General features: G+C 49.8%; 1 protein-coding gene across 4 annotated transcripts in view; it reads right to left on the bottom strand.

Annotated features, from left to right (window-relative positions):
- PLXNA4 (plexin A4) overlaps positions 1 to 19,357 on the bottom strand; it is a 608,317-nt gene that overhangs the window by 343,969 nt on the left and 244,991 nt on the right. For all 4 annotated transcript variants that reach the window (XM_060305298.1, XM_060305299.1, XM_060305300.1 and 1 more), the window contains one exon: positions 12,762 to 12,944. In XM_060305298.1, coding sequence (XP_060161281.1) covers positions 12,762 to 12,944 — 183 coding nt within the window. The remainder of the gene's footprint in view (positions 1 to 12,761; positions 12,945 to 19,357) is intronic.

Genomic DNA, 19,357 nt, shown 5'->3' with positions numbered 1-19,357 from the left:
AAGCAACTGGGAGACTCATTACCCACCCATCCCCCAAACACACACACACACACACACACACACACACACACACACACACACACACACACACACACACACACACACACACACACACACACGGGAGAATGAAACCACTCTGATATTTGAGGCGCTGTCCATCTGGGCGATAGTCACAGCATTTGATAGCTAAATAGCTCCACTCTGTCATCATCTCGAAGCCAAAGTGGGCGAGTCAGAGGTAAACTGATTAGATGGCGTGCTGCTAATTTCCCAGAGAGAACGTGAGGGAGGTGGGTGGGGCTCAGTCCAAGAGAGCAGATCCCAGGGAGGACCAGCCCCGGGCTTGAGCGCAAAGAGAAGGGTCTGGAATCTGAACTATGGCACAGAGGAAAGTACCTACAAAACAAAAACAGACTCACAGACATAGAGACTTGCGGTTGCCAGGTGGGTGGGCCGGGGGGTTAGGGAGTGGGATGGACTGGGAGTTTGGGGTTAGTCGATGCAAAGTATTACATTTAGAATCGATAAACAATAAGGTCCTACTGTGTAGTACAGGGAACTGTAGCCAATCTCCTGGGATAGACCATAATGGAAAAAAATATAAGAAAAAGAACGTATATATGTGTATAACTGAGTCACTGTGCTGTACAGCAGAAATTAGCACAACACTGTAAATCAACTGTAATTCAATAAAAAATTTTTTTTTAAAAGAGAAGGGTCTGGATCCTAAGTGTGTGTGCACACATCAGCATGCATGGGATTAAGTACATGTGCATGTTTATGACATGAATGTATATGCACATGTGGGAGAGGGCTCACAGTCACGCATATGTGGGTATATCTCTTACCCACCTGAAAATAGAAGGTGACGAGCTTGGAAAGGATCAGAGGGCTCCTCCTAGCATAGCTGCAGCAGGGCAACTGCTTTCTGTGATTGCCAAGGCCCTTCCAATCGCTGTCACTAGCTCAGCCAGGAAAATACATATCATTTTACCCAGTTATGGATGCTCAATGACTCCTCAGACATCATCAATGTGATGTAAATTTAAGACATGTCAGCCAAAAAACTGGCAATCTACAGAATGAGGTTGAGGGCTAAAAATCAATGTTTTTCAAACCAATCTGCAGGACGGCTTCCTCCATTCAGGATTCCAGCTCTGCACTTCTGCCTTTTCCAGAGAGGAGCAGATGGCGGGGAACCCTGACAAGGAGGTCTGTGAGCTGGTCCTGAGTCAGTAGTCAGCTTTGGAACCGGAATTCCCAGATTGGGTTTCTTGCCTGGAGGATGAATTTCAAGGGCCAGGGGTCCTGCCTATGTCCAGGGTGAATGTTTTGGAATTCACAGTCAGAAAAGCAGAATTCAGAGGGGAAGTAGGAGAATTTTGGGGGGTTAAATTAATTTGGAAGAAATGGGGAAAATTCATTTGGAAGGCTCCATTTAATTGTAGTTAAGAGAAATGATGTAACAAATTTGGATAATTTAATTATCCCAAGAGACATCTGCTGAACACAATCTAATCTTTGTATTTAAGTAGAAAAGTACCCTCACTCTGTAGGAAAACTGGATGCAGGGAAACACAAACATCCAGAGCCTAACAAATGGAACGATCTGAACAATTCTAATTTCAGTTTCAGAAGAAAAAGCAAATCACAGGAAAACAAGCTGATAGAGGATTTCATTTTTTAAAAAATCTCCAACACTATGTCTGGGCTTGATGACATAAAATCAGCCATAGCCTGTATTTTTCATACCTCTTCTCCAATATTAAGTAAGAAGACACCATGTGCTCATTAACTCAAGAAACACCTAACACATTATGGATGGGCCAAGTCGATATGTCTGGATTCAGTGCGATGTTCACAATAAGAATCCTTAGAGTAAACTGTATTATTGACAAAATATTCTCTGCCCCTCCCTCCCACCTCCCTACACATATACGCACCAGGCCTCTTCCTGTGGCGAGGATACACTCTCCACACCATTCCCTTTGGCTTAGCCAATAAAATGTGAGGGACAATGACATGTGCCACTTCCAAGCAGCAGCATTAACAGCCATCTCTCTTTTCCTTCTGCCAGGAAGGAGATTGGCATGTCTTCAGCGTCTGTCCCAAATAAATGACATAGAGCATAGCTGCTGCCAAACCAGAGTGGACATGGACATGAGCTGGAAACGAGCTCATGCTGTTGCTGTAGCCACTTAAATCTGGGGGTCATTTGTTACTGCAGCATGACTTAGCCTAAGCTAGCTGATACACCTACACTTACACACACACACACACATACACACACACACACACACACACACACACACACACACGTACTATAAGACCCTTAGACCCAAGAGTCAATCTTCAAATACATTTTTTACTTAGCGTTTGTTACCTTCAGGAAAGCGCTGTGCTGGGCACCTATCTCTAACTGGAAAAGGCTTAGACACGCTGGGGGAAAGATCCAGATGTGTTAATAAATGTATTTTTTATGTGAAGAAAATGAACAAATTCCTCTCAGGAAGAAGTCTCAGATTTTGAAACCTTCTATTGCCTATGATTTCTGGGTAATCAAAATGTGACTGAATAAAAACTCAAGTTGGTAAAATAGATACATTCGGAGGCTATTAATTTTAGAAAAGGATTCTTCAGTTTAGAAAAGGATTTATTGGTTCCTTTGATGAACTCGTATCTCTTAAGCCCGTGACCTTTCCATCGGGTTAAGAAGCCCACAACCTAGTTGAGGCAATGAAGCAGTCAGTCTACCTGCATCAAGGTGGCCTTGACCCTGCCCAGCTCATGGAGGAGTCTAGCACCCCAGCTGCCACAGCGGCACTTGAGGCCAACAGCGTGCAAGTTCAGGTCCATACAGGGCCTCAGCTGATCTTGCCTGATTAAACCTCATGGGATCTAAGAAAGATGGATTCTGTGAATGAGGTTTAAAATGTTAATTTCCTCTCCCGAGCCTGGTATGTCTGGGGGAAGACCCAGAAGAGCTTTAATCATAAAGATTATATAAGACATTCTATGCATGCTCATCTAAAGCATTTAAAATATGGTTATAAGTACATACAACTTCTCAAAAGCCTGTGCACCCATCATGGAAAATATCTGTAAAGGGATCCTGTATCTGGTAGAAAAGCATGGATAAATGCTGTGCTCTTTTGGGGAAGGTAGGACGAAAGGGAAGGAGCTGAGTGAACACTGCGGGGAATGCTGGCAAGTTAGCAGAAGGACCAAGTTAAAGAATTTATCCACTCACAGATCTTTAAGAATGAACCAAACATCTCTAACCACCTTCACTGTTATCAGAAACCACCAAGCCTGTAAGATACCCATGTGATCTTAGGTATAATCCTGCCTGAAACAACACTTGGCAACTGAGATTCCCACTGGGAAGACCTGGAAAGCAGCAAGATTTGGTGTAGCTTGTGGATGCAGTGATGAGAGCGGGTCATAAGGTGGCTTCAGCATCGTTCTGGTCTCTCAAGTCCAACCATTCATTGAGGGCACTCTCAAGTTCGGCTCCCCCAGCCCCGGCACACTCTCAATCTGGTGGGAGAAGTGAGTGGTTAAGCAGAAAGACAGTCCATCTCCCTGGCGAGAGCGGAATGGGGGAGCCTCTTCCTGTATGTCTTCCCTTCCACCCTGCTTGCTTCCAAGGCCTCTGGAGCCTTGGGGGAGAGGGGGGAGGAACCTTCTGGAAGGGGACTCAAAGGAGGTCCCAGCAGAAAAACTAGGATGAGGGAGGCACTGGGGATGCCAGAGAGTGGTCCTAAGGAAGGGAGAGCCTGTGGAGGGGGGAGGACCCCTGAGCCAACACCCACTGCTCATGGATCCACTCGTTGGCCCACTTTTCCTAATGAGACTCACACGGGCACCAACAGGGCAAAGCAGGTCAACAGAGTAAACCAACTGATCACAGTGTCCCTCAAGCCACCAAATCTATAAAGAAATCATGGCGCCAGAGCTGCCTCGTGACTTACTACCCCACAGTCATCCGGGGTAATTGGTCAAGATAACATCTGAGAGTGGACCTGCCTGTGTTAAGAGTCCAATGCTGCACAGCGACAGGCAGCAAAGGTTAAGAGCTGAGAGAGTAAATGTGGGGTGAGTAGGTCCAGGACAGAGAAAAGCCAGGAGGCTCGGGTGGAGGAGACCGGCATTTAGAAAGAAAAGGAAGGTTGGAGGGGCTGGTGGAGGTAGGTGCTAAAATGACCAGGGGTCCAAGGAGATGGTATAGTTAGGTCCTCAGCTGCAGAGGACTTGCTAAGCAGTTATGGGATATGACTCAGTTTGCAGCTGTCTAGCAAATGAGAAAAGACAGGGATGTTGGCCGAGCAGCAACAGGGAAAGGAATCAAGAACCACTACACACAGTCCCACAGGCTGTTCGGAGAGAGAATTCTAGTGAGAACCCCAAAGACAAACACCCCAAATGAGTCCTGGGTGGCAGGTCAGTGGTAAGTGGAAAAGCACAGCTTGTTTCCCGGAAAACTTCGGGCCCTTCCCCAAGGCCACTGCCCGCTCTGCTGCGGGATGGGCTCCAGCATAATTGCCCCTTCGGAGGGAAGTTGTCCTTGGAGGGAGGTTGGTGATGCGAGAGCTGCTGTGTAGATGGGAACCCCACAGTCTCTCAGGTGGGAGCCTCTTCCTTAGTATTTCAATTTAGCCGGGACCCTTGTGACTCAAAATGTGAGGGGCGGGACTTCCTTGGTGGCGCAGTAGTTAAGAATCCACCTGCCAATGCAGGGGACATGGGTTTGATCCCTGGTCTGGGAAGATCCCACATGCTGCGGAGCAACTAAGCCCATGTGCCACAGCTACTGAGCCTGTGCTCTAGAGCCCGTGAGCCACAACTACTGAGCCCACGTGCCACAACTACAAAGCCTGCACTCTAGAGCCCGCGAGCCACAACTACTGAAGCCCACGTGCCTAGAGCCCGTGCTCTGCAACAAGAGAAGAGTTCCCTTCTCATCGTCTTTCCTGCCAGCTCTAATTCACAGGAAAATGACCCTTTCCTAAATAGGTGATACTTCAAAGAGATCAGTCAGGAGGCATGGATTCTCCATGCACACAGAGCTCTCATCAGTTCCCGACTTGAAACGTAAGTCTCTCTCATCCACCCTTATAAACCACCACTGTTTCCATAAGATCAGCAGAGCCCCCAGGACGGTCCCCGCGTGCTCCCAGACCTCCTGCTGAGGATGGTGCGGCGCCCTCTCTGGCCCTGTGGGAGTGGCAGGCCACTTCGCTCCTTCCTGCTCATCCTCTGTGTTCTCTACTATGTCAACCAAAACGTCTGGGAGCCAGCAGTCAGGATTCAGTGCTGGGGCCACTTTGGCTCCTGAGCAGAGCTGTGCCCCTTCCTATATCACTAAAACTCAACTTGAACTTTAAAAATATTGGTTCCGGTATCCCTGATGGTCCAGAAACAAAGCCCTCGTGTGGCAGGCAGCCTCTAAGATGACCTCAATGACCCCTGCCTCCTGGTATTCCTGCTTTGTGGACGCCCCTCCCCTGAGTGTGGGCTGGACCATGTGACTAGCTTCTAGTGAACAGGATGATGCAAAAGTGATAGGATGACACTTCTGAAATTAGCAAGAAGACTGGCTGTCATCATGCTCGCCGTCTCTTGGTTCTCTCTCTGTCAGCTGCCATGTGGTGCGAGCGGCCGTCACGACGGAGAGGCCCACATGGCAAGGGACTGATGTCTCCAGTGAGGACCTGAGGCCTTGTACTGCCACGTGCTTGATCTTGGAAGAGGATCCTCTCCCAGTCCGTCCTTGAGCCTGGAGATGGTGGCTGCCCCAGCCAACACCTTGACTATAGTCTGTGCGCAACCCTGAGCCAGAGGACCTAGCTAAGCCGGGCCTGGAATCCTGCCCCACAGACCCTGTGAGGTAAGTGTTGTTTTAAGCCTCTAGGTTTCAGAGTCATCTGTTACACATCAATCCATAACCAATACATTTGTGTCCCCTGGGGACAGGATAGAAGGCATGGAGTGAATGCAGGAGACTCGAGGAGCTCTTTTAGAAGTCACTGTGAACGTCTCTATGAGAAACCAAAGCTGCCGGAAAGAGCACCAGGACACCACCAGGAAGTAAGCCCAGTGGCCACATTCACAGGAAGTCACTTGAGAACAAGTAGGAACTATAAGAAGACCCCTAATCAGAGCTTCAGCTGGTGGGCTCTGAGTCAATCTGGCTACCACTGCCTTCCCCATCTGTGGTCCTGTCCTTGCTGAGAGCTGCCACTGGTATCACCATCTGGATTCTATTCTCTTCCCATCCAGAGTCTATCAGCTATGAGCCCAACAGTGAGGGGACCATTTACAGCTGGGGGCCCACCTCCTCCTCTTGCTTTCTGCTTCCTCCCTCTTCCTCTGGTACATCATGTCTTTTATCCTTTCCCATATTTGTTGTCTTGGTTACATGGCCAGACTCCTGATATGCCGCTAGTTTTCATTTTAATGATACGTTCTTGTAAAGCACAATATTTTACTTCAGTCGCATGTGTGACTGGATGAATTCCTCCAGCGCGTCTGGCATTTGAGCATCAGCTGACTGAGTGCGCTCTATGATTTGGGGTGTTCCTGCAGCACCTTCTTCAATTTTCATGTCTGCGTTTTAATTTATGATCAGGATCATTCTACACAAATGTATATATATATATACACACGCATATATGATTCAAAAAAAAATGGCACACATGTATCAATTAATCTTGAACTGGCAAAGCTCACCTAAAACCATCTCCTTAAATCATGTGCAGTAGCAATGATCGTTTGGAAAATAGGATGACAAATGTTCCCAGGGTAGCATTTTCTGGGGATCTCAAAGTGTGTCTCAAGAGGACACCAGGAGGAGAATGAGTCTAAGCCCCAGCTCTTGGCATCGAACTGCCTTGGGAGGGTCTGCAGCAGATGTGGAATTGGGAGGACACCACCCCAACCCCACTCAGGTCAGCACTGGTGACCACTTGGGATCCCTACCAGGGACCTGCAGGGACAGTGGGTGAGCCTCAGGGCCAAGTAGTGAAAAGTAGGATAGGATAAGAAAATAGTGCCAGTGAGGACACATTTACGCAAAAAGGATGGTTGAGTGAGGGCTTGACATTGTTCAAGAATATAAGATATACCCAAGAGGATACTGTCAAGCTTAGCTGGTTTCCGTATCTCCTGGGTACAACACGGACAAAAAGGCCTACGACCTAGCGGAGGAGATTGAAACGAGGTGGGAGGAGGACCGTGAGATGTGGACGGGTAGGCACAAGGTGAAGCTGGTCTGAAGGCCAGTCCCAGGATCCCCAGGCTTGAAGGACTGAGGACCCAACAGCTGTCTCTCTGTCCCTGCTCAGATGTGAAGTCAGAGGAAGGAGGGGGGCCCCCTGGAACATCTGCTGTGCTCTTCTGTCTACGACACCCTCAGCCTCAGCTGAGGCTTAACTCACTTAACTCACAGGTTAAGATCTATACAGGCTTACTACTTGCAAAACCAGGGGTGGGAAATGCAAAATAGAACACGATGAAAATAATCAAAAAAAAAAAAAAAAAGAAAAGAAAAAGAAGCTTTGATGGACTCCTCCCATAATGGAAATTGTCCAGCATTGATTCTTCCATATTTCTCTTCTGCTTGGGTATCTAAACACATGCAAACTGGCCAGCAGCTCTGGTTTGAGAAACTCCTAACATGTCAGAGCAAACTGACCAAACCCTACACCAGGTACACTCGGCCTCTGCTCTGATGGCAGGGCCCTGGGCAAGTTGGAGTTCCAGCTGTATCTCTATTGGATTTTGTGATGCCTCCAGCCATCTGGAGAGCCTTATGGGGCATGAATTTCTTTTTAGTTAAAGTTGATTTAAATTTCCAGGTGAATGTTAAGGAGAATTCTCAGATACACTGAGGACGTTGCAGGGCAGGGGCCACGCATCTCTGATCTGGTATTGCTCTGTGACTCAAGCATTACAGAGACACATACACACAGCACCCATTCCTGAGAACTTATGTTCAGAACGACACAGCTTCAGGTGGGTCTCCCTCCACCTCTGGCTGGTTGCCTTTCTGGACCCACAGTCAGGGCCTACAGAACATGAGCAGATCCATTTCAAACAGGCTCAGACAGAGAAAGACAAATATCATATGTATCACTTATGTGTGGAATCTTTTAAAAATAGGATACAAATGAACTTATATACAAAACAGAAATAGACCCACAGACATAGACAACTTATTATTACCAAAGGGGAAAGGCGGGGGAGGAATAAATTAAGAGTTTGAGATTAGTGTATACATACGTCTATATATAAAATAGATAACCAATAAGGAGCTACTTACTGGCATAGCACAGGGAACTACGCTCAATGTTTTGTAATAATCTGTAAGGGAAAAGAATCTGAAAAAAGAAAAGATAGATAGATATGTATAACTGAATCACTTTGCTGTACACCTGAAGCTAACACAACACTGTAAATCCACTATATTTAAATAAAATAAAATAAAACATAACGTAAAAATAATTCAAAGAGGCTCAAGAGAAAAAAATTAGGAAGACTGAATTAATCTGCATGACAAGTCCCAAGAAGAATGACTTTGTGTCATCTACTGCTGTTGACCCTCCATGCTGACACACACCCAATTCCTATCCAGAGGGGCTGGTATGGCATGGTTTGCCCATGTGTGTGCTCACATGTGCACACACGCGCATCCTACGACAAGCCACTAGCAGGGCCAGCCAGGGTTCCGCTTAACCAACATCCATCAAGTGTTCTGCCCCTTCGTGTGAGCAGTTCAACCTAACCAAACACCCAGGAAAGACGCAATCACAAAATGAAAGGAGCAAGCACACCTCAAGTAGAAGTTTATGATGTTTTGGTTCACAATGAACATTATTCTCCCCCTAACGTCAGGCAGTAATTCACTGCTGAACAGCAGCCATAAAATATGATCACTTAGTGGTAAAAATGTAACAGAGACAGAGAAAGCAGGGTGAACTTCTGGCTGGAATATTCAAGCAAAGAGGTCTCGTCCTTCTGAGGCAACACTGACCTCGTTAGCCCAAGCCGGTTCAAAGTTTTCCAGATTTAAACGGACATCTTAAAGCAAATCAGGATGGTGTTTGCCTTAAGAGTTTTCCCTATAGTTGAAATTGCAATAGTCTGTGACTTATTCCTAACTTCCTAGGCACCTCCTGATGACTGGAGCATTTATGTGCCACATTTCTTAACAGCCCATGGAAAAGGATGCCAATGCCAGCTGCGGCACACACACATCAGAAAAAATAAGACGTCCAAATTGGTACTTTCCTCACCTCCTTTCCCCCTGCCTCAAGTGATGTGTGCACTAAAGGAGTGAAATTATGGTCATCAGAGACAAGGTCGCAAACGATGGGGACCCACACCTTTCAAACAAAATGAAAAGGCAGTAATTTTGAAGGCAGCCCATGGATAGCTACAGTCTAGCTCCTGGACCCCTGAAACTCACAGTAAACTCCCTTACTCTTAGCAAACCTCCCAACCCCCTCCCACCCAGCCTTCCCACCTTGAGTCCCTTGTCATTTTGCAGAGAACTTCCGCGAGGCCCTTGATACACACGGGAGATTATTACAGGGCTCAGAGAAACCAGCTCTGTAATTACGGCGACAGTGTGATTTCCATTATTCTCGCCCCCTGGTTGCAGCAGCTCACAAAACTTCCTGCTAAGTCCTCCTGCAGTCCCAGAGCTTTTCATGGCTGGGCCTCTGCCCAAAAGGTGAATGGGGTCCTGATAACCTCTTGGAAAAGCAAGGCAGAGTTATTACAAGGAAAGGGGAGTGGTGCTCAGCGAGCAAGGGTGCTGGGAAATTCTATTGTTTAGAAAAAATAAATAAACTGGCCAGTTTCGCTTTTTATTATTTCAAACAACAGACTCGGCGGCCCGGCTTTCCTTTACCAACTCAGACTGTCCCCCTGGGCCAGCTGTGCTGAGTCTGCAGGAGGGTAGCTGAGCTTCAGCTAAACTATTAAAAAGGCTCCCGCTCAGAGCTCGTGGAGCAGAAAGTTTGGCTGCCCTGATGGCCTGGCTTTCCCCGGGAGGGCCACTGGCTCATTCCGCCCCCACGTGACCCTCTGGTCTTACCTCTCAAATGTTTATGCTTCACCAGTCCCACTATAGTTCTGGAAATTAAATGTAATGTCCCAGATGGCTGAAACAGAACTGTTCTTATATAAGCCCTCCCACCCCCGCGAAGTAAAAGCTGAGAAAGGCCAGCCCACGGTTTATAAAGTCCCAAGGCTCCCGCTCAGGGGTTGCCTGTCATTGCTGGCCTGGCTGACCTCTGGGGACACTTCAAGGCAAGGCTTTGCCCACAGCCTGCCCCATGAGGGATGTCTGTGTGCACTTGGCCTGCCCAAGCTCCCGGAGGTGTCCTCAGCCCACACTCATGGAGATGGGCTGCACTCTCACCTCCCATCAGGAGGCCGGCTTCCACAGGGGAGAGGGAGCCAGCCCCCATGAGCCTCTGTCCACCCTCTGACCAAGAGCACACATTTGCCAGTCGACCGTCTTGGGTTTACGATGCAGCCACGGCCAAGAAACATCTTCCCCGCCGTCGCCAAGAGAAAACAACTTTCTGTTCTGTTGTGTGCACTGAATTTTCAAAGTTTATTTCACTGACACCATATACCAACCTGCTCAGACAATAGCAGGGAAAAAAAAAAAACCTACAGGGTCTACTCGGTCTGGCCAGAAAGTGAAGGATCCTCTGCACCTGGTAGGAAGTTTAGGGGGTGGGCATGTTTCAGCACACTGCAGGAAGTCACCTCTCCCTTGTACTGAGATTGCGCTCCGTAGAGACAAGAGCTAAAGCACCCCAAATTTCCTTCTTACGTATTTACCCTCAACAGGACTTATTCACCCATCAGGGCAAGCAAAGCAGGTCAAGACATTTCACTGTGTGAACTGCATGTGGGAAGGCTTTCGGTATTCAGACTTCGCTTTGCCAGCAAATCAAATTCCTTGACTCTTAGTGAAGAATGAAGTCATCTGAGCAGCTAACGGAAACGTCCCCGCGGTCCCTGCTCTACAGCCCGTGGACTTCCCTCCTCGATTTATACTGAGGCTTATCAGACACAATTTCAGCAAGCTTGGTTATCTGATTTCCTAGCTCACTGAAAGCTGGAAGCCGCAGACTGAGGGAGGAAGAAAGGCGCTGATGTGGACCAGTACTTCCTGGCAGCATCTGGAAGTGCTGAGTGACACGGTACGCTAGAAGAAGAGCCGGGAAGGCTACAGCGATCAAACACAACACACCTACACCTCCCAGCATCTTCCCCGGGCGTCCGCGAACCCCGTTCAACATGTGAGTAATAATCTAAACGAGAAGATCAAGGCGGCAAGAAAACATTCAATTGTGTTTAATATATTCTTCACAGAAGGCGGACCATAAAATGTAATTCTTAAAGCTATGTGGATGACGGTTAAATTGTTTGTTAACTTGACACAGAAGGCAGCACACTACGATGAGGTGGGCAATCCCAGACACGTGGCATGTTGCCTGCATCACCCTTGCAGCGTGCCACGGCGTTTCCCCAACACGTTTCTTCTTCCAGCTGCTATGCATGTAACTGTTCCACGCACATTCCCAACCCCCACACCCTCTGCTCCCCACCTCTCCCCATCCAGCCCCACTGCCTGTTCCACAGAGACGTACACTCTAAAGAAAAAAACAAGTGCTGAAATGGGCTGTCACACAGTAGGATGGGAGAACAGGCACAGTCCCTAGATTTGCAGAGAGCACTTCCCCTTGACCATCCAGCGAACACCCACAAATACAGCCAAGAGAAGAGCAGCCATCAAACTTCAGTCTCAGATCAGGCAGCGCCACTTTATCCATGTGAATCACACAATGTCCAGTGAATTCCAAGGGAAGCCCAATTAAAACAAGCAGGACCTCCACACGGAGTCATCAATATTTCCCAGGGAAAAGACTCAAGTATGATTATCAGCCAACAGAAAACAGGACCTACTGCCTAGAGTCTTGGAAAGGCTTTTATTCCAACAAGGAGGGCACCCTATGGGGCCAGCACCAACTCACTGAGACGAGAACCCAAGCAGAGGTGGGCGAGAAAATAGTTCTGGATAGATAGGGGCCCCCAACACGGCGGACGGGCCAAGGCCACCCAGTGCCCCTGAAGCCAGCAAGCTTCTGGAGAACGAGGAGGAAAACTCACGTCCCCAGATCACACGGTTCTACTCCCCCTAGGGCAGTTCTGTGCCCCCAAAACACCCAGGGTTTCCCCTCCCGTGACTTGGCTCTTAGCCCTAACAGCGACTCCAGCAGGTACGACACTTTCCTCTGTCGGCTTCCCTGAAGGGATTCCAGATGGACGCACCAGCCAGAAAGGCTGAAGCAGGAGGAACAGGCATATCCCTTGCCCCTGTCCATCCTCCACAACCACCCAGGCCTCATAAAGCTATTGCCTTGGGGCATGAGCCCAAGTTGGACAGAATACACCATATTTAGAATGGCCTGGCAACCTGGAGACGCGCACCTCTCAGGAGCACACCAGCCCAACGCAAGAGATGGGTCCACACACTCACCCGCTGTGAGTCCCACAACAACCCTGCACGTGAAGGACAAGAGTAGCACTGACGACCTCAATAGCAACACAGCCCTTAGCTCAAACCTGTATCATTGCCAACCAGGCCCAAGGTAGTAAAAGAATGCAAGAGAACATCCATCCTGGTGGGGACAGGCTGTCTCCACAAGAACCAAAATGACTACACCTTGTCCTACCTTCTTCAGCTTGCCACTCTTGGTGCCCACGAAGGCCAGAGAATGATTCTTGTAGACGTATGCGATGACAGAAGTCATGCGGTCCCTGTCCTCCGTGAAGACGGGGATGCCACGCACCATCTCAGACACACCCAGGGGGGCATTCATATCCAGGCCACAGAAGTTGTCATCAATGGTTAGGAGCTGAAAATGAAGGAGGAGAAAAATTAGAAGCGAGCACCAGGGCAATGGGTGGAGGTACTGAGTCAGAGAACTCTGGAGCTAGAAGAATCCTTACAGATGGATCACCTGTTATAAATCCCTCCTTTATTACATGAGAAACTCAGCTCCAGAGAAACTAGGTAACCTGTCAACAGTCATCTAAGTAGGTTGCAGGACCATGGAAAAAGTCACAGATCCCTGGAGTCTCTTTACACCATGCGGCGTGGTCTCTCTGCCCCTCCTCCAACCCCTCCAGGCACCATCTTGGTAGTTTAGATGGCCCATCATCACCATCCCTTGGGAAAGCACTGGGCCAGCACCCATGAGCATGGGCTCCAGACAGCCTTGCTGGGGAGTGAGAGGGGCGAGGTCTTCACATCCACACACTTACTGTTGAGCAGACACACAGACGAGGACTCGAACGTGTGGAACAGAGAACTAGAAATGTTAACACATGTGCGACAACACCATGGCAGAGACACGTACAGACAATCGGTTGGGGAAAGGAGGAGTGGAAGGTTTGTGGATGAACTCAGCAGGCCGCAGGTGCCTCACTGTGTCCCATTTCAGGCTCTCTGCTTCTTTTAGAACACGGCAAAGGAGGGCAGGCAGCCTGACCTTGTCATACCTTCACTAGCATTTCCCAAAGTGTCTTCCACCGGAACCCCAGTCCCACAAGATATTCTACCATAAACGGGCTCTTTGGGCAAATAACTTTGGGAGACGTAGTGAAACGCAGTGCATTCTAACACCATGTAAGACATTCCTAATTGTTACAAGAAGGGTCTGTAAAGTCTTCTTAGGAAGAAATGTGTTTAAAGTTCTCTCAGCATTTTATTCCCTAAACCACTTTTTTGACCGGAACACCTCTTAGCATCCCTTAAAGAGACTGTTTTCCCAGGTACCCTGTGGGACACACTGACCCAACTCTCGCTTCTGACTCTGGGACAATTTCAGCAGTCAGGGAAGAAACAAGAAAAACCTCTGGCCCATTTCCCTGCCCACCCCCACCCCCCAGTGTTTTAGCTGAAATTCTCCCTGTTTTATTCCAGGCTCCCGGACCCCCATGTAAGCAGAGGGTCACAGCTAGGGAGTCCTACTGGGGAGTGTAGAAGACCTTGACAATGGCTGGGGAGGGGCCTCCAGAGCCCTCCACTGAGCAGCTTTGGGTGGGCACAGATCTCCCCGAGGTGCTAGGATCCTGCACTGGGTTTCCCCTTTTTTCTCAGAAGAACTGTGTGCTCTTAGAAGACTCATTCCATCTCCCTGGGCTTTATTTTCCACTCTATAAAGATGAAGGAAACAACCTCTGCCTTTTGATGAGCTTCCATAAAGCCTATAGAGCTCATGCCTGTAAACATCTTAGGACTTTGCAGAGAAAGGAGTGAAATAAAATACAAGGTGTCATTTTTTAAAGGCTTCAATCCAGCCAAAGGAAGAGGCATCTGGAGAACCAGCAGGCAGGCTCTTGCCAGTGGAGCTGCGTGAAACCGGCCAACTCTGCGCTTTCCAGGGATGCGGGGGTTCCCTCAGCTCTCTCCCAGCAGTGCTGTCCATCTCAGGGAAGACAATGTGCTGAGCACCGACACTCTCCCTCTTATCGTGGTGGGAGCAGCCAGGGCAGGGAGGGAGAGAGCATGGGCGGGCTCGTGCAGGCCACGTGCAGAGCAGACGACTGCGCCACGGCTGGCACTGCCTCTGGCCTCTATTGCAGGGTCTGGCCCCACAACCCGGACCAAACGCACCCCACCCCTTCAAAAACAACTATAGGAGTCAAAGGTGGGAGGAAACTTTCAAGGTCTAGTCTGATCTTTACGGTTCTTTCCTAAAATGAGGAAATGGGGCTAGGGGGAGACAGAGTGGAGAGAGAAAGAGATGGACAGAAGAGAGGAAGGAAAAATCCAGATCAAGGGCAGACAGTGTTTTCTCCCTGCTGGACGTAACTGCCGTGACCTGCCAAGCATTCAGACGGCAGCTGAGGAATCTTCATGGCCTTGCATGTTCCTGCCTCTGGTTCAGAAGGAGTCCTCATCCTGGACTTTCTGGGCCCTAAACTGTGCTGCTGGGACTTCTGCCATTAGCAAAAGGACCTCACCCATTACAACCCATTTTCCAAGTAGGTGAGACCGAATGATTGTTTGCTCCGCACAAGGGGATACTGAGGCAGGGAGCGAGGCACAAATACACGCCTCATTGACCTGATAAGGCTCAGGCCGCTCAGCCCCCCGAAACTACATTTCTGAGTGGTCAGTTTCCAAATACCATTCTTCTTCACTGAGCAGAACACGAGATAAAAACCAACTACGTACAAAAAGAGAGTGTGCATTCAGCCAGTTGCCACATTAAATCCCTGCTTGCTCAGAGGCAGAAAGTCAGGGACTTGCAAGTCTCTGCCACTGCGGCATCTTGCATGTCAAGGGGCCAAGTAAGGAATGTTTTCATCGTTAGGAAGTGAGGACAGCTCAGCCTGGTGGCCTGGCAGCTAGGGCTCGGCTGGTTTCAGCTCATGACAGCTCCCTGCGAGGCCCCATCAGGAGGCAGGTCTCGGGTTCCTCACCTGTACCTGACAGGTACACCCCGCATTGCCTACCTCGTGGTATTGTCATCAGGCTCAGATGAGGCAAAGGGGACAACTGGGGCTCCTACCATGGGGCCGAGATTCCAGGGACGATGGCTTCTCGCCCAGCCTCATCTGTACCTCATTTTCTCCCTCTGAGCGGGGCCCCAGGTGATGAAGGCGTGATGGAGGCCTTTGACCAGGAGCAGCCCGGGTCTGCGTGGATGCTGAGGTCCCCTGGCTATGGCCTGGGGTGGGAAGGGGCTTACTCCTCGTTTCCTCAAAGCGGGGGTCATAGGGGAGGGAGTTTTAACATTGAAGTCGGGGAAAGCACAGGTCTCGCGTTCACAGGCAGCTGAGCTGCTTCCCAGCCGCACATTTTGGCACAAGCTGCTCCTGTCCTCTGGGCCTCACCTTCCTTGACGGTAAAATAGCAAGACGGGCCCATCCCGAGGCCTAGGTGAGATATCAGGTGTGAAGACACCGGCTGAACCAGAGAGCCCTTCATTAAGGTAGGGTGGGATTTCATGTTAATTTTTTTAATGGAAATCCTGCCCAGAACAGAAGTAGGATGGCGGCAGGGAGTGGCCCTTGCACACCCGCCCCGGCCAGAGCCCAGCTCTCTAAGGACACCACCCGCTGAGTTTGAGCTGAAGCCACAGAGTAATAACCGCACTGGGAGCAGAGGAGAGAGGAGGGAGAGTCCCGCAGGGCCCGCAGACCTCGGGGGCTGGGGGGTAGGGAGCAGATGCCAGGCCCCTGGAAGGGAAGGCTAATGGACGAAAGCCTTCCACGGGTAAGGGCTGGTGCAGATTCCTGACCACCCTGGGCAACGGGGGAGTCTGGCCCTGGCCGAGCCCTCCCCTGGGCCCCTTAACGGCAAGATTAGAGCGGCAGCCAGAGGAGCCAGGAGCTGCTCCGCTGTAAGCAGGGGCCCACCAGGCCCACAGGCCCAGATTGCACCTCTCCCCTGCCACTCCACAAATACCCACGGATGAGCTATGGCCACTGCTACAGTGCTTACTCATTAGACAGCAGCTTCATTCTTACCAAGGAAAGAAATTAGGGTCTGCTGCATGGGAATATATGTGGTAGGCAACCCTGTGAATAGACCTCAAGGCCTTAGACAGGGCCACACCCTCTGGGGTGCCTTCTGCCCCATCGAGAAGATCCCAAATCTGCTTTCCATAAATGTCCTCATGGGGAACCTGGCTCATAAATTAAGATTGGTGATCCATTGGATTCCAGGGACCATAAGCTCAAGGATGGGACTATGTTTTACCCATGTCTGAATCCTTAGCTTGGTTCCTGGTTCACAGTAGGTTAAGACATACACGTTAAATGGATAATGGATGGATGGATGGATGGATGGATGACTAAATAAAGGCTTGAGTCCCACAGTGGCTAGCACTGTGGAACTAGAGTCAGAATGCCTAGGTTGGAATTCCAGCTCCACCATTTAATGCTGTGTGACCTTGGGCAAGGTATTTAACTTCTCTGTGCCCCAGTTTATCATGGGTAGTATAGGGATAATAATAATAGCATATACTTCCTGGTGCTGTGGTGAGGAGCAAATGACTAATACATGTAGAACAATGTCTGGCACTTAGTAAGTGCTAAGAGAGTGTTAGCTCTTATTACTGTTGGTCACATCCTTAGACAATTCAGATAACTTTTGTGAGTCTTAGCGTCTTTGGGGAAATTCATGATATCCACCTCGTAGAGGTGTGATCAAGATTAAAGGGGCTAATGTTACCAAGATGAAATAGCAAAGGTGGTACTTCCTAGAGATCTATCAGGCCAATGAGGCTGAATGAAGGAGCAGAGAAATACTCTTAAGATCCAGAAGAGTTGCGCTACTCATCAGAAATGCGAATTCTCGGGCCCCGCCCCAGATCTACTGGATCAGAAACTCTGGATGTGGGGCTCAGAGATCTGTACCTTAACCCCTTCCCAGCGCTTTAGTAAGAAGCACCCTCCTAGATCACCACAGGCGTCCCTTCCTTGCTGAGGGTGCCACAGACCGGCCCAGGAGAGAACGGCACGTGACAAGCGTAACCACTGAAGCAGGACCCACTGGATCTGGGGGGAGGAGCCCACGGCAGCCCCCCGAGCCGAGCAGTCGTGGTGGAGGTGGCGTGGGGAGCCGGAGCTGACACCCCGGATTACGATCTCACAGCTCACCGTGCTTCCCTCGCGGCAAAGGTTACCATGCAATTACGTGTCGCTACATTCAAATGACAGAGCAGTTACGGTTACTTTACCAATTACAGGGAAATTGCTCCCACTCTGCAGAGAGACTGGCACTCTGAAAAGCTCTATCATCTCCACGGAAAGGGGATTTTAAATGCTGCCAGCATCCTTCCTCCGCAGTCTCCACGGGCTCCAGGGCAGAGCTGCAAAGCAGCCACCCGAGGGCCCCCGCAGTGTCTGGTGGTCTCTGTGGAGACCCTCTGAGAAGGGCTGAAGAAGGGGGCAGACCTGGGAGACAATGAGGGCACCACCCTCCGACCCTGTGCCAACCCATCCTGTAGGCCTTGGGTGATGAGGTGGGGCAGGAAACTGATTCTGAGATTACTCCTCCTCCCATCTAGCGTGGCCCCCAGCCTGGTTCCTGATGCACCCGCCGTGCCAGGTGGAGCTGTTGTAGCCCTGCCCTTCATTGCCCCACCTTTGCAGAAACCCCACATGGAGTCCTTATTATGGAAAGATCAGAACTTGGCCAGAGCTCAGTGGTCCAAGAGCAGCGCTAATGAGGTAAAGGTCACCAGGTCCATCCCCCTGTGGGCCAATTAGCTCAGCTCCGGGACCCGGTCTCTTCCATAGCCACAGGCTGCCCCTCTCACCCACGGCATCCACTGTTTGCAAATATCCCAAACTGATCCAAAGGAGGCTAACCAGATGAGCCTGCAGGGATGGACAAGTGCAGCCGACTCCTCCAACAGGGGTTGCAGCCGCCGACTGCTCTGGGCCGGCAGCTGCAGCCTCTGAGCCCAGGATGGAAAATACGAAGTCAGACCTGGTCCTCCCACTGCTCATGGGCAGCTCCTGAAGAGAGAGGAGTCCTTCCATCAGGGAGCAAACAGGCTCTCCAGCCCTCCCTGAAGGCAAAAGTGGCATCCAGCCTCATGCAGAGGATCCTGAGCACCCCTGCGCCCACCCCTGAAGCTGGGAGGTCATACCATTATGGGGGGAGAAGGCATCAGAGACCTTCCGAGCTCACCCACTGTGGGGCCTTCAGTTGGGCCTTTTTCCATCAAACTTTTGGTCTCTTAGGCTACTGGAACTCCCTGCTTCCATCAGGGGAAACTGAAGCACTAAATGAAGACAACGCTACTTACTGTTCTTCATTTATTACTTCGCTTAAGAATGTTTAGAAGGACCTACTAGGTACCAAGCACCAGGTGAGAACCCAACAGTATAAAGATGAAAACATCTCCGTTTCTGTCCCTTTCTCAGTGGGGGAGACAGACTGGGTCCATGACGAGACGAGGCCGTGTATGCCCAGCTTCAGTTATGCACCTGGCGCTGTGGGGACAGAGGGCAGGGCCACAACTGCAGAGGGGAGCAGCAGGGTTTCGAGGAAGAAGTGACACTGGGGCTCAATTCTGGGTTCTCTGTCCAGGACAGTGCATGGCCAAGCTTTCACACATTGTGCTATTTCAGAGGAAAATGACTTAAGATCTTAGAATTCAACAGCCCCATTTTACAGAAGAGAAAAATTGAGGCTTAGAGAGTAAAATGACCCCTCATGACCTATCACATTCCCAGACTAGATGGAAAAACTGGCATTACATGGAGGCTTCCTCCAAGTTGCTAGAGGGTGGCCCCAAAGGAA

This window comes from Globicephala melas, chromosome 9 (assembly GCF_963455315.2).
Source record: "Globicephala melas chromosome 9, mGloMel1.2, whole genome shotgun sequence".
NCBI lineage: Eukaryota > Metazoa > Chordata > Mammalia > Artiodactyla > Delphinidae > Globicephala > Globicephala melas.
This window is presented reverse-complemented; position numbering and strand designations above follow the sequence as displayed.